This window comes from Polychytrium aggregatum, assembly GCF_025602895.1.
Source record: "Polychytrium aggregatum strain JEL109 chromosome Unknown BJ171scaffold_24, whole genome shotgun sequence".
Taxonomy (NCBI): domain Eukaryota; kingdom Fungi; phylum Chytridiomycota; class Chytridiomycetes; order Polychytriales; genus Polychytrium; species Polychytrium aggregatum.
Window position 1 is genome coordinate 244,295 of NW_026516226.1, and position 17,058 is coordinate 261,352.

Sequence of the window (17,058 nt, forward strand, 5' to 3'; positions counted from 1 at the left end):
ATCTCGACCGCCAAGTCTGCGATTCGCCCATGCACAAGTTCATACTCCCAGGATCCCAGCCAAGTGGCTCGGCGACTACATCCGTAACCAACTTGCGGAACAAGCTCAACCTGTCGCCTGGATCTCCCCAGCCAAGCAGCGTCACCGGCCATGCCGCCAGTCCCAGTCCCAGCCCCGGTCACAGTCCCAGTTCCAGCCGCGGCAGCATCGGCAGCAATCTGAACAGCCCCAACAGCAGCCTCAATCCCCATCGCCATAACGGCAGCAACACCATCCATTACAAAGCCCATCCTAGCAGCCCATACGGCAGCCCTGGTGGCGGCAACGCTGGTGGCAGCAGTCAGCCGTTCTCGACCCCAACCCCCAAGCTGACGAGCCCGCTGAGCAAAGCCGCTTCTTTTGCCCTCCCAAAGCCGATGGGGCGATTCAGTCCCTCACCGACGAGTGAATCATCGGCCAGAAAGCTCACCCAACTGCACAAGCACATCATTACCTCGTCTCCGACGCCCGATCCCGTCGCTTGTCCGTCGACTTGGCGGACGGCTTTGAAGCGGAAATCGCTGCCGCACGACTCGAGCCCGGGTGCAGACCACAAGGATCCACACGGCCCAGGCTCACTTCGGAAACGGAGACGAGTGCAGGCGTAAGTTTTGCGCTCGAGTTATAGCTCGGCCACATTCACGGCTGCGGCAGGCAGCGGGCGAGACGAGGCCCTTGGCTTCATGGGCTTGGGAGTCGGATGCTGATGACGATGTCATGCTTCCGGACGCAGTCCTTCCTTACTCGCCGATGACTTACTCTGGCGCCGCCTTCGCACTGCCGTGTGCATTCCGTAGTGGTGGACTTGCCGAACGCATGCTGCAGATCGCTTCGAGGGAACGGTCCGAGAGCGGGCTCTGGGATTTTATGAAGCATCGTCCGGGTAGGGCCGGCCTCTCCCCGACAGCATGCACATAGCACCAGCGACTCTGGGTGCTGCCCCTGACTCATCCGCAATCCATGACATGCTCTTCAAAGACCAGGACCTCCTCATGCAGCCGGCGAGAAAATACAGGATCGAGAGCAGCATCCAGCTTCCAAACCAAATCGTCGTGGCAAAGTGCCGGACCCTGGTGCCAGTGGCAAACGACAGCGTTTATGTGGCTCTGAAGGATGTCTATGGCAGCGGCGACGTGGGGCCGTCCCAACTCCACGACAACGAGGTCATCGGAAACAACAGCACGATCGAGATCGGATCCGGCGTTGTCGCATGCGGGAATATCGAGCTGTGCTGGCGCTATCGGCCAAGCTAGGGCGACCATGCCGAGGCAACCAAATGGCCAGCGAACACGATCAGGAAACGATCGTCGATACCCCCCCCCACCACCATTTCAGTCCGTTGGCTTCGACACGGCTCGATGCGTAGTTGTCGCTCCCAAGATCTGGATGGCCCGTTTGTTCTGGATGGGCTGCAATAAAATCCGGTATTGATCGACACACTGCTGCATTCGGAAGCCCCTCGACTTGGCCCTGCCAATGTCCGGGTAGACAAATGCGAGGCAGGGCTGGGGATGGCTTTGCACCCACCGCTCTAGACGGGAGACTGCCGGATTGCTGGAGGCGGGCCCGAGAAAAACAAAAAAAGACGATTCATTGTTTTACAATCCACGACGAAACAAGCAAAAAGTTGAACCACTGATCAGTTGTACTACGAATATTTTGTTTCTTTTGATCACAAATTACGAAGACGAAAGACGGGAGAGCGTTGGCTGCTGCGACTTTGGTTGAGGGACTTTGTGGGAGGAGAGCAACCTTGTGGTGGGCTTTGGGAGGCATGGTGCTTGTAAGCGACGAAATATGTCAGGAGTGAGAATGTATCGCAGGCGAGAGGAGAAGATGCCCGAAGTCCGTGTCTTGGAAAGCATGATGTGTGGCGTCTCCAGAGAGAGAGAAGCTTCATCCCAAAAGGAACAGGAAGAAAAGAATCTCGAGGAGCATGTACATTGTGCCTTGGGGGAAGGTGCCAAAGAGATCGAAGCGCTTTCGCTCGTGCTCGAGGGCTTCGTCGATGTTGAGGACCTTGACATAGAGAACGGCCGTTCCGGAAAGGTCGTCTCGCTCTGGATTGTGCAGATTGGATCGAGACTCTTGGTCAGCAAAGGCAACATGGACCAGAATACAGCCAGGACGATCACGGCGACAATAACGACGGACCCGCCGGGCAATCCGGGGCAGCAGGCTTCAGAGAGAATTCGAGTGAGCCGTGAAGCCGCATGAGCGTCGGGCATTGCAGACAACGCACCTTCCAAAGGTCGTCGCTTCAAGATAAAGTCGGAGATGTAGCCGAATCCGGTGGGCATGTAAGTCGAAGTGGTGAAGAGAATGAACGGAATGAATCCCCACGGGAAGACCGGCTGCTTGGCCAGCGCCAGCTGTGAGGCCGGACGGAGAAGAACGAGAGCGATCATCAGTACATGGGTGCCTCGGTATCAACGAAACCTGCTGTTGGCAGAGCCGAGGCTCCTGGTTGCTTGGCCTGCAGCGCCCTCAGGAGTGGCGTAAACGTCTGATGCATGATATGATCGCCACCACCGACCTCGAAGCCGACAATCAAAGCAATGGTGCCTATGAAGTGCTCGTATGTACACCAGCCGATCCAGGCAATGACAGAAAACTGAGCGCGCTGTCGCATCGAGCAGGGGTGATCGCACCACCATTGGGTCCTCTCAAGCAGGTTGAAGTCGACGCAGCCAGACTTGAGCTTGATCCACTGCCACGACGAAATCGGCAGAGGTGCGGGGGCGCTGTGGGAGGAAGGTGGGCGGAAAAAGTACCATCCCTGCAGCGAGAGGAAGAGCGCAAGGGGCCCGCCGATCAGGAGAAGCAGGATGGCCGACTGGGTCGGCAGGTTGTAGAGGATGGTGGGAGGGAGGTCGTCAAGCCCCCGGATTCGCAGGAAATAGTAGAGCGGCGAGATGGGCAGGATGAGGAACTGGATGGCGAAGAGGATGACCTTCCAGCGCAGGTTGAAGCGCTTGAAGCGCTCGATGACCTCGTTGTCGACGGCGATCAGCCCAGGAGCTCGGAGCGGGACGGTGATGCTCGAGTACTGGAACTGAGAGGGGCGGTACTTGTGGATGACTCGACGGCCACCCTGATGGACATGGATTTGTGGGGCATTGAGCAGCGGCTGGGTCTCGGAAGCGCTTTCGGAGGCGACAATTCGCTGGGTGACCGAGATGTTCACGGTTGTGGACGAGCTCTGGTCGTGCGAGGCCATGGTTCGTGAAGCGGCGGCCGTTGGTCCGAGGAGAGTAGGTGGACGGGAGTGGTGGATGATGGCAGAAGAAGAACGGCGGTGCTGGCGGGCGGGTGGGTGGGGGCAGAAGCCACGGCCGGAAGCAACAGCCGGTCGCGGCGAATCGACGAGGGCGAGGACACGGACGAGAAGGGCGTGCTGGGGATGCCATGCAGCGAGCGACGCTGCGGATGCAGGTTTTGGCGAAGAGCAGAACGAACGACGATCGAACGACGAGCGAGGGAGATGCGGGATGTTCTGCGTTCTTCGACTGCATCGCCCGGGTGTATTCCATGGTTGCATCCGCACCGTTGCGCTCCATGATTGCGTCTGCCGACTGAATGCCACGATGACATTCCACAATGGCATTCCGCAATGACATTCCACAATGGCACCCGCATCTGGAATCGATCGCATGGTCGGCCGCGGTGCACGCACTCAGGCTCGCTGGGCCGCGACGATCTGCTTCAGATGCGCCAGAACGATGCCGAAGCGATCCCAGGCGATGAACGGAACGTTCTCGCGCTGGCACCAAGTCTCCAGGTCCTTTCCGCTCTTTGCAAAGATGACATCGGCCTCGCGGGCAGCGCTGATGTCGGAGATGCCATCGCCCACAAAAACCACTACGGGCCGCTGGGCGGTGTCGGCAGAAAGATAGCGCTCGGTGATTGTTCGCAACGTGAGGGACTTGTCGTGGCCGTGCGGGGTTTCGTCCCGATAGATGATGTCCCAGCCTGCATCGGCGTCGATGCTGATGTCGTTGGCGACAATGTCAAAGAGTCCGCCATGCTCGCTTTCGGAATAGTCCTTCATGAAGGCCTCAACAATAGGGCGGAGGCCGCTGTATGTGATCCGCATGAGCGACGGTGAGTGAATGATCGTCCGATTGCTTGTCTGTGCAGCCTCCAAAACCATAGACCGAGCAACGCAGCTGTTCTTGCCTGCTGACGACGGTAACAGGAATCTTGTGCTGGATACAGTAGCTATGGAACTCGGGAAAGTCGGGGTCGATTTCAACAGCTGTTTCGGGAGTCAGCGCTCGCACTGGGACAAAATGGGTGCCAGCACTCCAAGGCTCATTCGGCTCCGAAGAATCGATGGGACTGGGACGGCCATGCTCGAATCGCACGGGTGAGGAGCAGCAGGAACGGACCTGAGAGAAGATCCATGGCATGCTCGAGGCTCGCCTTGACCGACTTCCACTGTTCCCGGACTGCATCTCGGTACGATGTCACGCCGTCGAGCACCTGGGTATCTGGCGTTTCGTGGGTGGCAGGAGAGCAAGATCAATCGGCAAAACGAATCGGGATTGTCGAGTCAGGGCGATCTCCGGCAAAGATGTCGACTCTGGAGACGATTGTCGTTGGCAAGGATAGTGTTTAACTGACCCAGCGCCTTTCTTCGCTCGGGGCCCATGAAGCGGTCCACGATGACGTTTCCAGTATCCTGCGGGACGATCCAGAAGTGTTTTGTGGGTGGAGTGTCAATAAAGGGGGGGAGGAGGCGTTGATGTTGAATGCCGCTGGATAATGTCGATGCGGAATCTCAGGACAGGCGGGACAAGCACATCGACAAGATTACCGCTGTGCTGACGGTGCCGTCAAAGTCTGTGAAGACAAGAACTTTCGGATTGCTCATGACTGGGAAGATGGCGATGGAGACGGGAGCGGATCGATGGGCGGAACGGGTTGGGCAAGAGGCAGACGGCGTGGATGGGCCTGCGCACGCCGCAATCGGTCGTTCGCTGGGGCAATGCCTCGGGAACAATGTCTCGCCCTGGCAATGTCTCGGGGGAGGGCTCTGTACAATGATTCATGCTGTGATAGAGAAAAGGAGTGTATTTGTGGAGGAGGTAGAGCCGGCGGCCAGCGAATGGCGAGTATCCAAGAGGCTGAAGAAAGAGAAATGCATGTCATAGTAGCTCTCAAGCAACTGGGATCAATGCAATCTGACCGCCGCTTTCCCTTGTCTAGAGTTGAGGGGTCCGTAAATATGCCGATGAAAGATACACATCGGTGAGGGAAATATATGAGCCGATGGGAGGGTGAGCGGACTGAGGCGCCAGACATGTGTCCATCCAGTCGCCACTCCCAGCCAGCAATGACATCAGCCTATTACAAGAGGGCGATGAACGCGGTGGCCAGAGCCAAGAGGAGGCCAAACAGGTTGGCACCAACAATGGAGCCAGCACTGGTAGTGGTGGTGACTCCGGGGGGAATGGAGACGTCGGTCTGGGCACCAGGACCAAACAGAACCGTGGCTGCAACTGAGGGGACGCCGCCAGAGAGAGCAAACAGCATCCAGTTGCCAGGAGGGGCCACAGAACCGTTGGGAGGGAGACGGACATAGATGGTGTCTGAAGTCTGGCCAAGGATGTTCAACACGACAAGGCGCTGGTCGCTGTTGGTCTGGTGGGTGGTCGAGGCATACCGAACAAAGTGAACCTTGTCAATCTTGGTGCCATCGACGGCCGAGGGATTGAGCTTGAAGGCAATCGAGGAACCGTAGGTGGCACTAGAAGGAGCACTGGTGATGACCGGTCGGGGCTTGCCAGTTTGGAGGTACGGGGGAGTATAGCGCTCCATCTGGGTACCGAAGGGTGAGGTGCACTTGGTCAAGTCCATGAGCTGTCCCTGGGGAACGTTGAACGGGCTGCAAGGGGTGGTAGCATTGGCGACATCGGTGTTGCCCCAAATGTCGAAGACGTTCTGCATCTCAGATCCGGCGGTGTAGATGTATCCCGAAGGAGCCAGCAGAGCCACGGAGTGGTACAGGCGGACAACGTGGTAGTTGGCAGTGGGGGTGTGGGTGTCGGTATCGGGGTCGTAGATCTCGGACTGGAAGTTGGGTCCGCGAGCGTACATGGCTTGACCGGCGTTGCCACCAGCCTGGCCCCAAGAGCCGCCGTTGGTGTACAGGATCTTGCCATCTGAAGGAAAGACAGCGAGAATGAAAGGAGTGAGCGGCTATACTATCGCTGCGACCAACGGCGATTACGGTGATCATGGGATCATGGACATTGCTGGGACCATCCTCGTTATTGTCAGCGATGAACATAACGAGTCTAAGAAGCAGACTCAAACTTACCGGCCATGATGACACCGTCAATCATCAGACGAGGGGTCAGCAGAGGGTTCTTGGTGGTCCAGGTGGGGTTGGGAGAGTCGGGGTTGATGCTGATGCACATGTCCGAGGCATCGGGTGTGCTCTTCTTGCTGCCACCGCAGATCAGAATGGTAGCCTCATAGTTCGGGGGCTTGAGGGGAAGCATGATCGAGTGCGAGGTATAGGGATAGATCCAGGGCTGGTGGTCGTTGGTGATGCTGGCAGGCATCGAAGGGATTTTGGCAGGGACACTCGGGTTGCCGTAGTCGTTGGTGTCGGTAGCAGGGTCCAGGAGCATTGTCTCGTTGGCGACAAAGACAAAGACCTTCTTGGAGGGAAGCTGGAAGACGGTGGGGAAAAGCGAGTAGGGGTAGTTCTTGGACAGAATGTTGAGGGGGCGGGGCCAAGTTCCGGGCTTGGAGGGGTAGTACTCATAGGTGGGGTTGTCGTTGCCGACAGGGTCCCAGGTGCCGGGGTTGTCCACTGTGTGAATGGAATGCAAGACAAGGTCAGGGCACGCCAGGGGCAAAGGCAACGACCAAGGCGACGGCCAAGGCGATGACCAAGGCGACGACCAAGGCAGGCAACATACGGAGCCAGCAACGGTGGTCGAAGCGATGGATACACAGATTCAGACATGACCCCCTCGATGAATGATGGCCGGGGACAAGCACCGGGACACTTACAGATAATGTTGTTGTTCGATCCAGAGAAAATGATGACAGTACCATCATAGAGCGTGGCAGAGGTAGGGTACCAGCGCTTGGTGGTCATCGGGCCGATGGAGAGATCCCAGGTTCCGCCAGCGCAAGAAGTGTCGCCGACGGCGCAAGGCTTGAAGAGGCGGCGGGCAAAGTGGCCATCGGTAGGGATGGCATTGCCACGGATGGTGTCGGCAGTGAAGTTGTCACCGCCGACGACGAAGACGTTGCCGTCGGGCAGCTGGACATGGTGACTGCAGAAGGGGTTCATGTCGAGGGTCGGGGTCAGAGTGTAGAGGATGGAGCTAGGGTCGCCATTGTACTTGGACGGGTCCAGCTCGGTGGAGACCGAGGGATACTGTCTGCCATCGTTGACGGTGATGGGGTTGGAGGGATACTGGAGGAAGGAGAGCGACGGCTCAGAAGACATGTTCACAGAGGGCCGGGACAGACAGGGGGATCACAAGGGCGGAGGCAGCAGCAACAGCAACAGCAGCAGCAACAGCACCAGCACCAGCACCAGCAGAGCAATCCTGCACCGACAGTCTCCCGGCAGCAGAGCCAAGGGACGCCGCCGATCGAGGGCAAAGGCAGAGCCCGATGCAGAGTGGACACTTACGGGCCAGATGTGGGGACGCTCCATGCACAGGAAGCGCTCGTTCGGGAGCAGAGCCAGATGGATGCAGACGACACCGGTTTGGCCGATGATTTCGAACTTGCCGTTGGTGGTGTTTTGGGCAGCAGCAAGGGTGGCCAGCGAGGCGCCGGCGAGCGAGAGCCAGTTGAGGAGCTTGGTCATGGCGACGACGAGAGCCGGGGCAGGTGGTGAGAGGCGACGGCGACGGCGACGACGAAGCAGGAGGATGGCCCGAGCGGCGGAAGAGGAGCGACAGCCGGCCGACCAGGCGACAAAACCTCCTGCGAAAATATATACGATTTCTTTGGGCCATCGCCCCCATCCACGGACAGAAACACGCTCGGTTTTTGCGGGGAGCACGGGGACAGGGCGACTTTGCCGCCGCGGCTGCAGCGTTGTTGCTGTGAAGCCTCGCAGCTGTGGGCTGGAGGCATTCGATCTGTGCACAAGCCCTTGCCGTGGTGGAGCCGCAGAGACAACAGTGTCACCCGCCGTGCCAGCCACGGCGCCTGGCGGACAAGCGGCCCCCACAGACAAGGGCTTGTGCTGTGCCCAATGGTGTGGCGCCGTTGCCGGGAGTGCTCGGTGCTGAGCGGTGAGCAGGAGTCTCCCCAGTTGATCCCCCTGGCTCGCTCGGGGCTCTGCTGCCTGGGCTGCTAATGTCGCACGACATGTGCATAGTCGCGGTGTGTCCGGCGGCCCACACAGCAGCCCGGAGACTGCCGAATATTCGCTGTTGCCGTCGGAAGGATCAGGCGAGAGAGGAGTGTGCCATATCCATGCCGCACTCAACCTGCATACATATCACGCACGCTTCCATCATCCACAGCGACCGTCTGCAATGCCCAGGCGATCGGATACCTGGGCCCATTCTTCCACATCGTCGCGATGCCAGTGCCTCCCTCGGGGAGGCACAATATCGGTGCGCCGATTAATCGTCGCCAATCGAGATTGACTGGGTATATCGTCAAACGCGTATGTTCCACTCTAATCCAAATCAAAAAATGTATATTGCCAACCAAGACGGGGGGAAATCGAACAGCTGATCCCAAAACGGACACTGTCCTTGCTTTTCTTACACCCGCAGTTGTAACAAGCATAGAGTCGCCCGCACCATCTCGTGAGGAAGCGGACGCACGGCAACAGAAAGCGTTGAGCCACATGAGCCAACCAACTAGATCAGCGAAGCCATTAGTGTGCCAAGAAGGACAACAGCAACGGCAAAAAAATTTGCACCGAAGATTGAGCTGGCACCAGACTTGGAGGCACCTGGGGGAATGGAGACGTCGGTCTGGGCACCAGGACCAAACAGAACCGTGGCTGCAACTGAGGGGACGCCGCCAGAGAGAGCAAACAGCATCCAGTTGCCAGGAGGGGCCACAGAACCGTTGGGAGGGAGACGGACATAGATGGTGTCTGAAGTCTGGCCAAGGATGTTCAACACGACAAGGCGCTGGTCGCTGTTGGTCTGGTGGGTGGTCGAGGCATACCGAACAAAGTGAACCTTGTCAATCTTGGTGCCATCGACGGCCGAGGGATTGAGCTTGAAGGCAATCGAGGAACCGTAGGTGGCATTGGAGGGAGCGCTGGTGATGACCGGTCGAGGGTTGCCGGTCAACAGGTAAGGGGGAGTGAATCGCTCCATTTTGGTTCCAAAGGGCGATGTGCACTGGGTCATGTCCATCAGCACGCCGCTCTTGTCGGTGATGCCAGCGCTGGTGTTGTACATTGGGTTGTCGGGGCTGCAGATGGATGAGAGGTTGGCGACATCGGTGTTGCCCCAAATGTCGAAGATGTTCTGCATCTCAGATCCGGCGGTGTAGATGTAACCCGAAGGAGCCAGCAGAGCCACGGAGTGGTACATCCGGACGATGGAGTACGAAGCGACAGGCGTGTGGGTGTCGGTATCGGGATCGTAGATCTCGGACTGGAAGTTGGGTCCACGAGCGTACATGGCTTGACCGGCGTTGCCACCAGCCTGGCCCCACGCACCGCCATTGGTGTACAGAATCTTGCCGTCTAGAGCAGCGCGTTCGGAATACAGAGTCAGCATACAGCAGAGTACATGACCAACGAATACAGGCTCGAACGAGAGCACGCAAAGCTTATCGCAAGACATGCAGATGACGAATGTACACGCGCATGATTCTTACCGGCCATGATGACACCGTCAATCATCAGACGAGGAGTCAGCAGAGGGTTCTTGGTGGTCCAGGTGGGGTTGGGAGAGTCGGGGTTGATGCTGATGCACATGTTCGAGGCATCGGGTGTGCTCTTCTTGCTGCCACCACAAATCTGGATATTCGCTTCATAGTTCGGGGGCTTGAGGGGAAGCATGATCGAGTGCGAGGTATAGGGATAGATCCAGGGCTGGTGGTCGTTGGTGATGTTGGCAGGCATCGAAGGGACCTTGGGAGGGATGCTGGGGTTGTTGTAGTCATGTGTATCGGTCGCGGTATCAAAGAGCATTGTCTCGTTGGCGACAAAGACAAAGACCTTCTTGGAGGGAAGCTGGAAGACGGTGGGGAAGAGCGAGTAGGGGTAGTTCTTGATAAGGATGTCCAGAGGGCGGGGCCAAGTTCCGGGCTTGGAGGGGTAGTACTCATAGGTGGGGTTGTCGTTGCCGACAGGGTCCCAGGTACTGGGGCTATCGACTGGAATTTGGAGCGGAATGAGGAAATATAGTTCATCAGTGGCGGCCAGGATCGGACTGAGCGAATTGCTCCGGCTCTCCTCCAGGTTTGGATTGCAAGGGCGCGCCGAACAAGATCTCCCGCAAATCCACGGACTACTCACGGTCAATGTTGAGGTTGCTGCCGGAGAGGAAAAAGATATTGCCATCATAGAGAGTAACGGCAGTGGGATACCAGCGCTTGGTGCTCATGGGACCCATCGAGAGGTCCCAGGTGCCGATCGTGCAGTTGGTGGCACCGGCGGGGCAAGGGCGGTAGATACGTCTCATGTTGTGGCCATCGAGCTCGTACGAGTTGCCGTTGTCTGGGATGATGGTTGACTTGTCACCGCCGACGACAAAGACGTTGCCGTCGGCCATCTGCACGTGGTGGCCGCAGAAGGGACTGTAGTCCATCTTGGGAGTGACCTGGTACAGATTGGAGTTGGGATCGCCCGTGTACTTGGAGGGATCGAGCTCGACAGTGAGACTGGGGTACTTGCTCCCAGCAAAGGTGTTTTGGTTTGGTTGGTACTAGAGCGGTGCGGGAAGGAGAACGAGGAAGGCGGTGATGCTGATTAGATGCGAGAGCTTGCCACAAATCACAGGGTTGATGAAGGCGGCATCCAGTCTGCCGGGTCCACCGAGGCAACAGCAGCGTTCCCACCAAGGGGCTGTGAGAGATAAGCATAGGACCAATGCAGGTACTCCAGGAAGCAAGCACCGACTTACAGGGAAAGGATGGGGTCGCTCCATGCACAAGAAGCGCTCGTTCGGAAGGAGAATCAAGTGGATGCAAGTGACACCCGTGTTTCCGATGACATCCCACTTGCCCGGGAGGTTCTGCTGGCCCAGGACCGATGGAGCCAAGGTGCTAGCGGCCAGCAAGGCGAGAGTCGCCGATGATGCTTTCATGACTGCGATCTGGGGTGATGTGCGGGGTACATGAGACCGAGTCGTGATAGACATGCCTGGGAAACAGGTGCTCAGACACTCCGAGTTACTTTGCTTTTGACACTGCTTACATTTGGTGAGACTGGTGGAAGGTTTGAGATAGCGAAATATGTTCGAAGCTTATATGGCGGCCCCCAGGAGACAAGACCGATGAGAGAGGGAGAGTATGCCGTCTGGCAGATATGACGCAGCAACAACGACGGCTCTCGCAGCACATGGATGCTTGGGCGGCCCCGGGACCGGATCTGTATTTATTGAGGTGTCGCGGAGCGAGACAGCCCGCTGTGCGACGGCATGGCATGGGCTCGATCATACCTGACTCATTGCTGGCATGTGCGACATGCGGGTGGTGGGCGGACGCAGCGAGGAGCGCGTCTGGGGACAGCAAAACGAGCGCACCGACCGGGCCTTGGGGAGGACGACAAGGCCCGAGAGACATGGGCACTTGCGGGTGGCGTGGATGCATGACGGATGCTGACTGCGATGCGATCGGCGGACGATCCGGACCAGGCCGCCATGGTTGGCCGAGTCCCGCTTGGATGGGATGATGCCATTCGCTGTGCAGCAGCGACACAGAATCCACACACAGAACACAGCACACAGCACACAACACACAGCACAGAACACATCACACATCACACAACACACAGAACACATCACACAACGCTGCCGACTGGCCGAGTCCTTGTTGTGGTGAGGGATTTTTGCGGTGTCTGTATTACCCCGGCTGTGTCTGCGCTGCCACCGTGCCAGGAGCAGTCGCGGCAAAGGGCGTCCTCTGACACAGCCTTGCTCCTTGCCCCCCCCCTCGCAAACAGGAGCCCCGCCCCCCTTGCCGCTCTTCCGTCCTCGTCAGCAGGATCGCATGCACCACATGCCGGCGAAAGCCAGATCATCTTGCCAGCCCAATTCACAGCCCCGGCGGATGCGTGAAGAGCCGCGAAAAGACAGATCGGCTCGTTGCAATGTCGGTTCCCCCAACGAGGATACTCGAGACCTCGTTCTGGAGGGCTATGCCGCGGATCAGGTTGGCCTCCGCAAAGGTCACGCCCCCAACGACCACGACAATCATGCTCGAGAACTGCGACGGGTGGGGCGCACCTCCGAGAAGACGGCTGAGGGGCGGCGTCGTTGGGATGGGTGGTGGTGGGCAGAGGCAGGACAGCAGGACAGCGGGACAGCGAGAGGCAAGACGGTGGATGGCAGAGCGGGTGGGTGCAAACGGTTGCATGTGGTCAATGCGATGAGCCAACACACTTCAAGGATGCGGTCCCAGCGAAACAATCTGGCTTTGGCGGGCCCAACGCACCGCAGCAGACGAGAGACCGAGAGGCGGCGCAGACGCAGCAGACATGGACGAGCGACACCAGAGGTCCAAGGCCGGATGTCAACGCATCACCCGGACTCATTGCCGGTCGCATCGCCCAGCTCCTCTCTATCAGCCGATCAACTTTGCAGCGGCCAGTCCGATATGACCGAGGGATTGCATGCACAAACCTAAAGCTGAATCCGCCAATAACGCTGCCTGGATAGGGAACGTGTGTGAGATCGGACACATCGGGCTGCCCGGGCGGAGGGCGGCCCTTGAAGATTGTCTCCATCACTTGCTGGACCAGAGGCTTGTACAGCTCGGCCGAGGACGGATCCAGCACGGAGCTGATGGTTCGAGGCGGCAGGGATGAGAGTCGCGGGCACCAACATTGTCGATGGTGAGAACTGAGTACGAGCCAGTAACTCGGAAAGCGATCGAGCTGCAAGAAAGGGACCACGCCCAGTCGTCGGAAGCCTTACTGAAAGTGCTTGAGCTCGCTGCGGGCCGCTCGGATCCGCTTGAGAGTGCTGAACGTATCTCGGATCCACCGATCGACCTCGGCCGCCTGTGGCGAGTTCCTCTGTGGGCTCTCGTACTCTTGGGAATCGCCAAAGGACTCCAGATGCGAGTCAAAGTCGACATCCCAGTCGGTTTCCCAGCCATCCTGGTGTCCCCATCATGAAAGCCAGAGATTCACTTGTTGGTCAGGTCTGCAAGACTGTATCGCTTACGAACACTGCCACATCACTGACCGGCTCGGCTCGGCTCCGCTCGACAACAGGAGCAGAGTTGCATGTCAACTCACGGTCGAGGGTTGCTTTGGCTTGGCCTGTGCGTGAGGCTGGGCTGGACCCAGGAGTGCTCGCTTGAAGGCCTCCTTGAGGGTCTGCTCATCGCGGGCACTGAATGATACAGTGCTGCCAACGAGGGCATGGACCAGGATCGTAAAGTCGAGCGTATCCTCCAACGTAAACTGAGATCGACCGTCGCCTGCAAGTACCAGAGCCGCGGCGTTAAAGAGCAGCACTCGTCAGGGCAGGATGGGTTGTCACCAACGCTGCGTCCTTGCACTGCACTAGCTCCTACCTCTCGGAAGCATGCTGGCGATCTGCTGGATGACCACACTCGAGTCCATTGTCTCGGAAAGTGCAAGCATGGTGGTTTTCTCGATGCCAAGGAGATCGCTCCAGTTGCTCGAGCGACTAGCTTCGCCCCCCCGTCCATGATGGTGGTCCACCCAACCGATAGCGTTAGACTCAGTCGACTTGTACCAGCCGGCCACGAATGCGCTGCTTACGTTTTGATGATCACAGCGACAGCAGCCGCCAGCGTCTGCAGAAACGCGCTGTTTTCGTAGACGAAGGCATTGTCTTGTTGCATGATCGTCTGCAGTATAGCATGCAACTCTGTCGGCGTCAGAGCTCGGGTTCCCTGGAGGAGAATACGATGATGCAATTATATCAGGCCCGTAAAGCCAAGTTAATACACAACCCTGGTAACGGCTGATCCGCACAATAGCACTCCACAGGGCAGAAGCAGAGGCAGATAGACACACAAAGGCGGTATACAGATCAGCACATTACCTTGGCTGCTGCATTTGGCAGCGCCAGATTCTGGTGCTGGACAATGTCCATCAATCGGTTGCTTTGGATCGGAAATATGATGCCTCCGTTAGAGAGCAAATATACATCGTGCTGCGGCTCCAACGGCAGCTGAGATTGCCACACGGCGGATACAATCAGAAAAAGCAGGAAACTATGAAGGGAGGGTGCGATATGCTTACCGAATCAAGCCAAGCGCTTCCTTCTGAGAAAGCGCGGTCAGTTCATCAAGAAGACCAGTAGAGTCCACGCTCATCCCGTGGGCCAGAGAAAAGACCGCTATGGAGGTGACGGATGGTCGTTAGCAGGTCCTAGAGCGAGGCGCTAATGCCACACCGAGATCAAAGCCCTGAACCGAACACAGCCTCGGGGCCAGCACGAGGAGAATACAGACTACTCACCGGTATCAGACAATTCAGGCGCATCATCCAGCAGCTGCTCCGCCGGAATGGCAATATCCACCGAGCACGGCGTGACCCTGGGGAAGACCTGGTATAGCTGATCCAAGATGTTTTCCGAGTGCTGCATCGGCGAGACCAGATCCAGGTTCTGGGTGCACGTGTCCATGAGCAGAAATTAAACAAGAGCACGAATGCAGCATCAACCCGCAAAGACGGCACTTGATTTGTCTGCGAGCAGCACTGGGGAAAGCACACACCAAACGCCGACGACGAGCGGGGGGCATGGCGTGACAGCCGACTGGATAGCCTCGGTCGCCGGTACATCGGCTGCGGGCCAATGCAAGCGAGCTCTGCTGGCTGATCTCCACCTACCCGATCTATCAAAATTACAGCGACATTGCGGTCGGACGACCTTCTTGCAGCCAACGAGGAGTTGGCTATTACACTTTTGGCGATCCGCTTTGAGGTCTCGCCTGTGGAGTCGAGGCGAATCCGATATGTGTCAGACGCCATACGATACAAAGATATTGATCCAGTAGCACAAGTCCGGTGCCAGACGTGAAGCGGTCAGGTTGACAGTTGCTCACCAAGCACATAAAACTCCTCTCGGAGGTTGAGCGAGTCCAGGATTGTCGACAAAGAGTGGCTGAAGTGGCGGGCGTTGATCTGTTTGGAGACCATTCCAGCATAGAGACGATCAATGTCCCGATGGAGATGAATCGGGATGAGCGAATCTGATCGAGCCGCACAGACAGGCGCTGATGTGCTTGTTGAGATGGATGACACTATGGCCCGAGAGTCCCAGCTGAAGTGCGTTTGGATGTCCCTACCTCATGTGCATCTGTGGTTGCCGAATGGGTATGGTTGGAAACACAGATGCAACGCAGCGATCCGGAGCGAGGATGATGAGCAGAGGCAATACCGGTGCCACCAGCCGGGACGCCATGCATGTTGCACTTTCGATCACCACAGCTCGCGGTGGCGATCGACTAATTTGTAGTCTGCTCCCTTGATTGATCTGAGCGACCCGCACTACCGAAACATACCGGCGGAGGACGAGAGCGGCCCAGGCTTTAGTGTCGGAAAGAGCTCGACTGCCGAAGGAACAACAAAGACATCGCTCGTGATCGATGCCCATAGGAGCGGAATGTGCTCGATCTTGATTGTGACAGAGCCGTTGAAGCTGGGCTCGAATCTTGACGTCGATGGCAATGGGGCGGCACGATTAGAACTAGACTGCGGCGCTGCTGAGACAGTTCAGGGACTCGGTCGGTGTTCAGGGACTCGGCCGGTGTCCAAGTCGGCAGCAACTCCTGTTCAAAGGTATGCTGACGCCAGACAAGTGGAATTGCAAAGGCATATACCGACTAGTACATCGACAATTGAGTCTCGGCTTGCTCAACACTCACTTGTTGATGCTCTGGGTCATCCACATGTAGACCACATCCTCGACAGCCGAAAAATAGTCTGTTGTACTGGATCTCTGGACACCAGCATTGTCAAAATACTCGCACAGCGACGTATCTTGGAGAAGCTCGACCTCCTGCGCGTGCAGCGGAAGCGATGTGATGATGAAGCACTCATGGTACGAGCACGACAACAGAACCTCGCGGATCACAAATTCGTATAGCGCCAGATGCTTCGAGACAATAAAGACAACCCGGGTCGACTTTGGGAGCCTGGAATCGACAACGAACGGGGTTAGGCGATGCCGACCAGCCAAGGCCCGGATTCATGCCATCGAGATCGGAGGAGGCTGGGCCGCTGACCGAAGGAGACACATTGTCGACGAGAGCGGCAATACAGGTCGGATGTGGCAGGTGATATCAGCGGGATGCGACATCGATCGTCGTTACCTGAGCTTCCCTTGGTCCTCGACTGCCGATTCAAGCGACCGGATCGATGCCGGGCCAAGCGCAAGCAGCTGGTGAGCGCCGCCTGGGTGTGTCCACTTGACGACTTGTGCGGCTTCGTTGTCGATGTAGACGGTTGCGTCCTTGAGGATTGGCACAGCCCTAGCCCAGGCATCTGAAGAAACCGCTTCGAGGTTCATGGATACAGCAGGAGCAACGGAAGCACCGATGCTTGTGAATTGCCGAGGGAATATCGTCGAGATGCGGCGCTGTGGTTGACCAGGAGAGCCCGGCGGTTGAGCAGAGACAGCGAGCCGACCTATGAATCTGGGATGGATCTCTGTTCTCGGCATGGCGCTCTCGCTCGCCAGCGAGAACAATCACGTGCGCCCATGTGCCAGATCGCGTGACTCCATCCGTCCTGGGCAACCATGATAGCACCAAAATCGGAGACGGGACACACTCTATTCAGTGGGAAATGGGACACCTGCCCACAACCAATTTGTCAGTGCAGTATGCGATGGCATGCGTCTAGCTAGCCATAAG

General features: G+C 57.7%; 6 protein-coding genes across 6 annotated transcripts; 2 read left to right on the top strand and 4 right to left on the bottom strand.

Moving 5' to 3' along the window:
* Nucleotide 1: 1 nt before the first annotated feature.
* On the top strand, nt 2–1,666 carry BJ171DRAFT_509708 (uncharacterized protein). Its single transcript, XM_053111419.1, has 3 exons — nt 2–643; nt 837–922; nt 1,018–1,666. Exons 1-3 carry the CDS (start codon nt 30–32, stop codon nt 1,290–1,292), a joined length of 975 nt encoding a protein of 324 aa, XP_052965546.1. The 5' UTR covers nt 2–29; the 3' UTR covers nt 1,293–1,666.
* BJ171DRAFT_509710 (uncharacterized protein) lies at nt 1,612–3,343 on the top strand. The gene is made up of 3 exons (XM_053111420.1): nt 1,612–2,099; nt 2,282–2,411; nt 2,576–3,343. Exons 1-3 carry the CDS (start codon nt 1,837–1,839, stop codon nt 3,266–3,268), a joined length of 1,086 nt encoding a protein of 361 aa, XP_052965547.1. The 5' UTR covers nt 1,612–1,836; the 3' UTR covers nt 3,269–3,343.
* BJ171DRAFT_509712 (HAD-like domain-containing protein) lies at nt 3,334–5,021 on the bottom strand. The gene is made up of 5 exons (XM_053111421.1): nt 4,859–5,021; nt 4,666–4,723; nt 4,431–4,532; nt 4,219–4,297; nt 3,334–4,118 (listed from the first exon to the last, which is right to left on the bottom strand). The coding sequence occupies exons 1-5, from the start codon at nt 4,913–4,915 to the stop codon at nt 3,716–3,718; spliced, it is 699 nt and encodes a 232-aa protein (XP_052965548.1). The 5' UTR covers nt 4,916–5,021; the 3' UTR covers nt 3,334–3,715.
* A 73-nt stretch (nt 5,022–5,094) lies between these two features.
* On the bottom strand, nt 5,095–7,978 carry BJ171DRAFT_460294 (uncharacterized protein). Its single transcript, XM_053108437.1, has 4 exons — nt 7,703–7,978; nt 7,069–7,480; nt 6,365–6,865; nt 5,095–6,206 (listed from the first exon to the last, which is right to left on the bottom strand). Exons 1-4 carry the CDS (start codon nt 7,880–7,882, stop codon nt 5,392–5,394), a joined length of 1,908 nt encoding a protein of 635 aa, XP_052965549.1. The 5' UTR covers nt 7,883–7,978; the 3' UTR covers nt 5,095–5,391.
* Nucleotides 7,979–8,894: 916 nt separating this feature from the next.
* On the bottom strand, nt 8,895–11,306 carry BJ171DRAFT_475821 (uncharacterized protein; the record flags this gene model as incomplete). Its single annotated transcript, XM_053108801.1, has 4 exons — nt 8,895–9,739; nt 9,874–10,374; nt 10,517–10,925; nt 11,124–11,306. The coding sequence occupies 4 exons, from the start codon at nt 11,304–11,306 to the stop codon at nt 8,895–8,897; spliced, it is 1,938 nt and encodes a 645-aa protein (XP_052965550.1).
* Nucleotides 11,307–12,029: 723 nt separating this feature from the next.
* Nucleotides 12,030–16,803, bottom strand: BJ171DRAFT_509715 (uncharacterized protein). Its single transcript, XM_053111422.1, has 15 exons — nt 16,516–16,803; nt 16,069–16,338; nt 15,706–15,854; nt 15,490–15,500; nt 15,247–15,325; nt 15,032–15,132; nt 14,660–14,807; nt 14,441–14,537; nt 14,241–14,301; nt 13,955–14,088; nt 13,744–13,859; nt 13,463–13,647; nt 13,137–13,321; nt 12,843–13,001; nt 12,030–12,460 (listed from the first exon to the last, which is right to left on the bottom strand). The coding sequence occupies exons 1-15, from the start codon at nt 16,710–16,712 to the stop codon at nt 12,256–12,258; spliced, it is 2,097 nt and encodes a 698-aa protein (XP_052965551.1). The 5' UTR covers nt 16,713–16,803; the 3' UTR covers nt 12,030–12,255.
* Nucleotides 16,804–17,058: the final 255 nt, after the last annotated feature.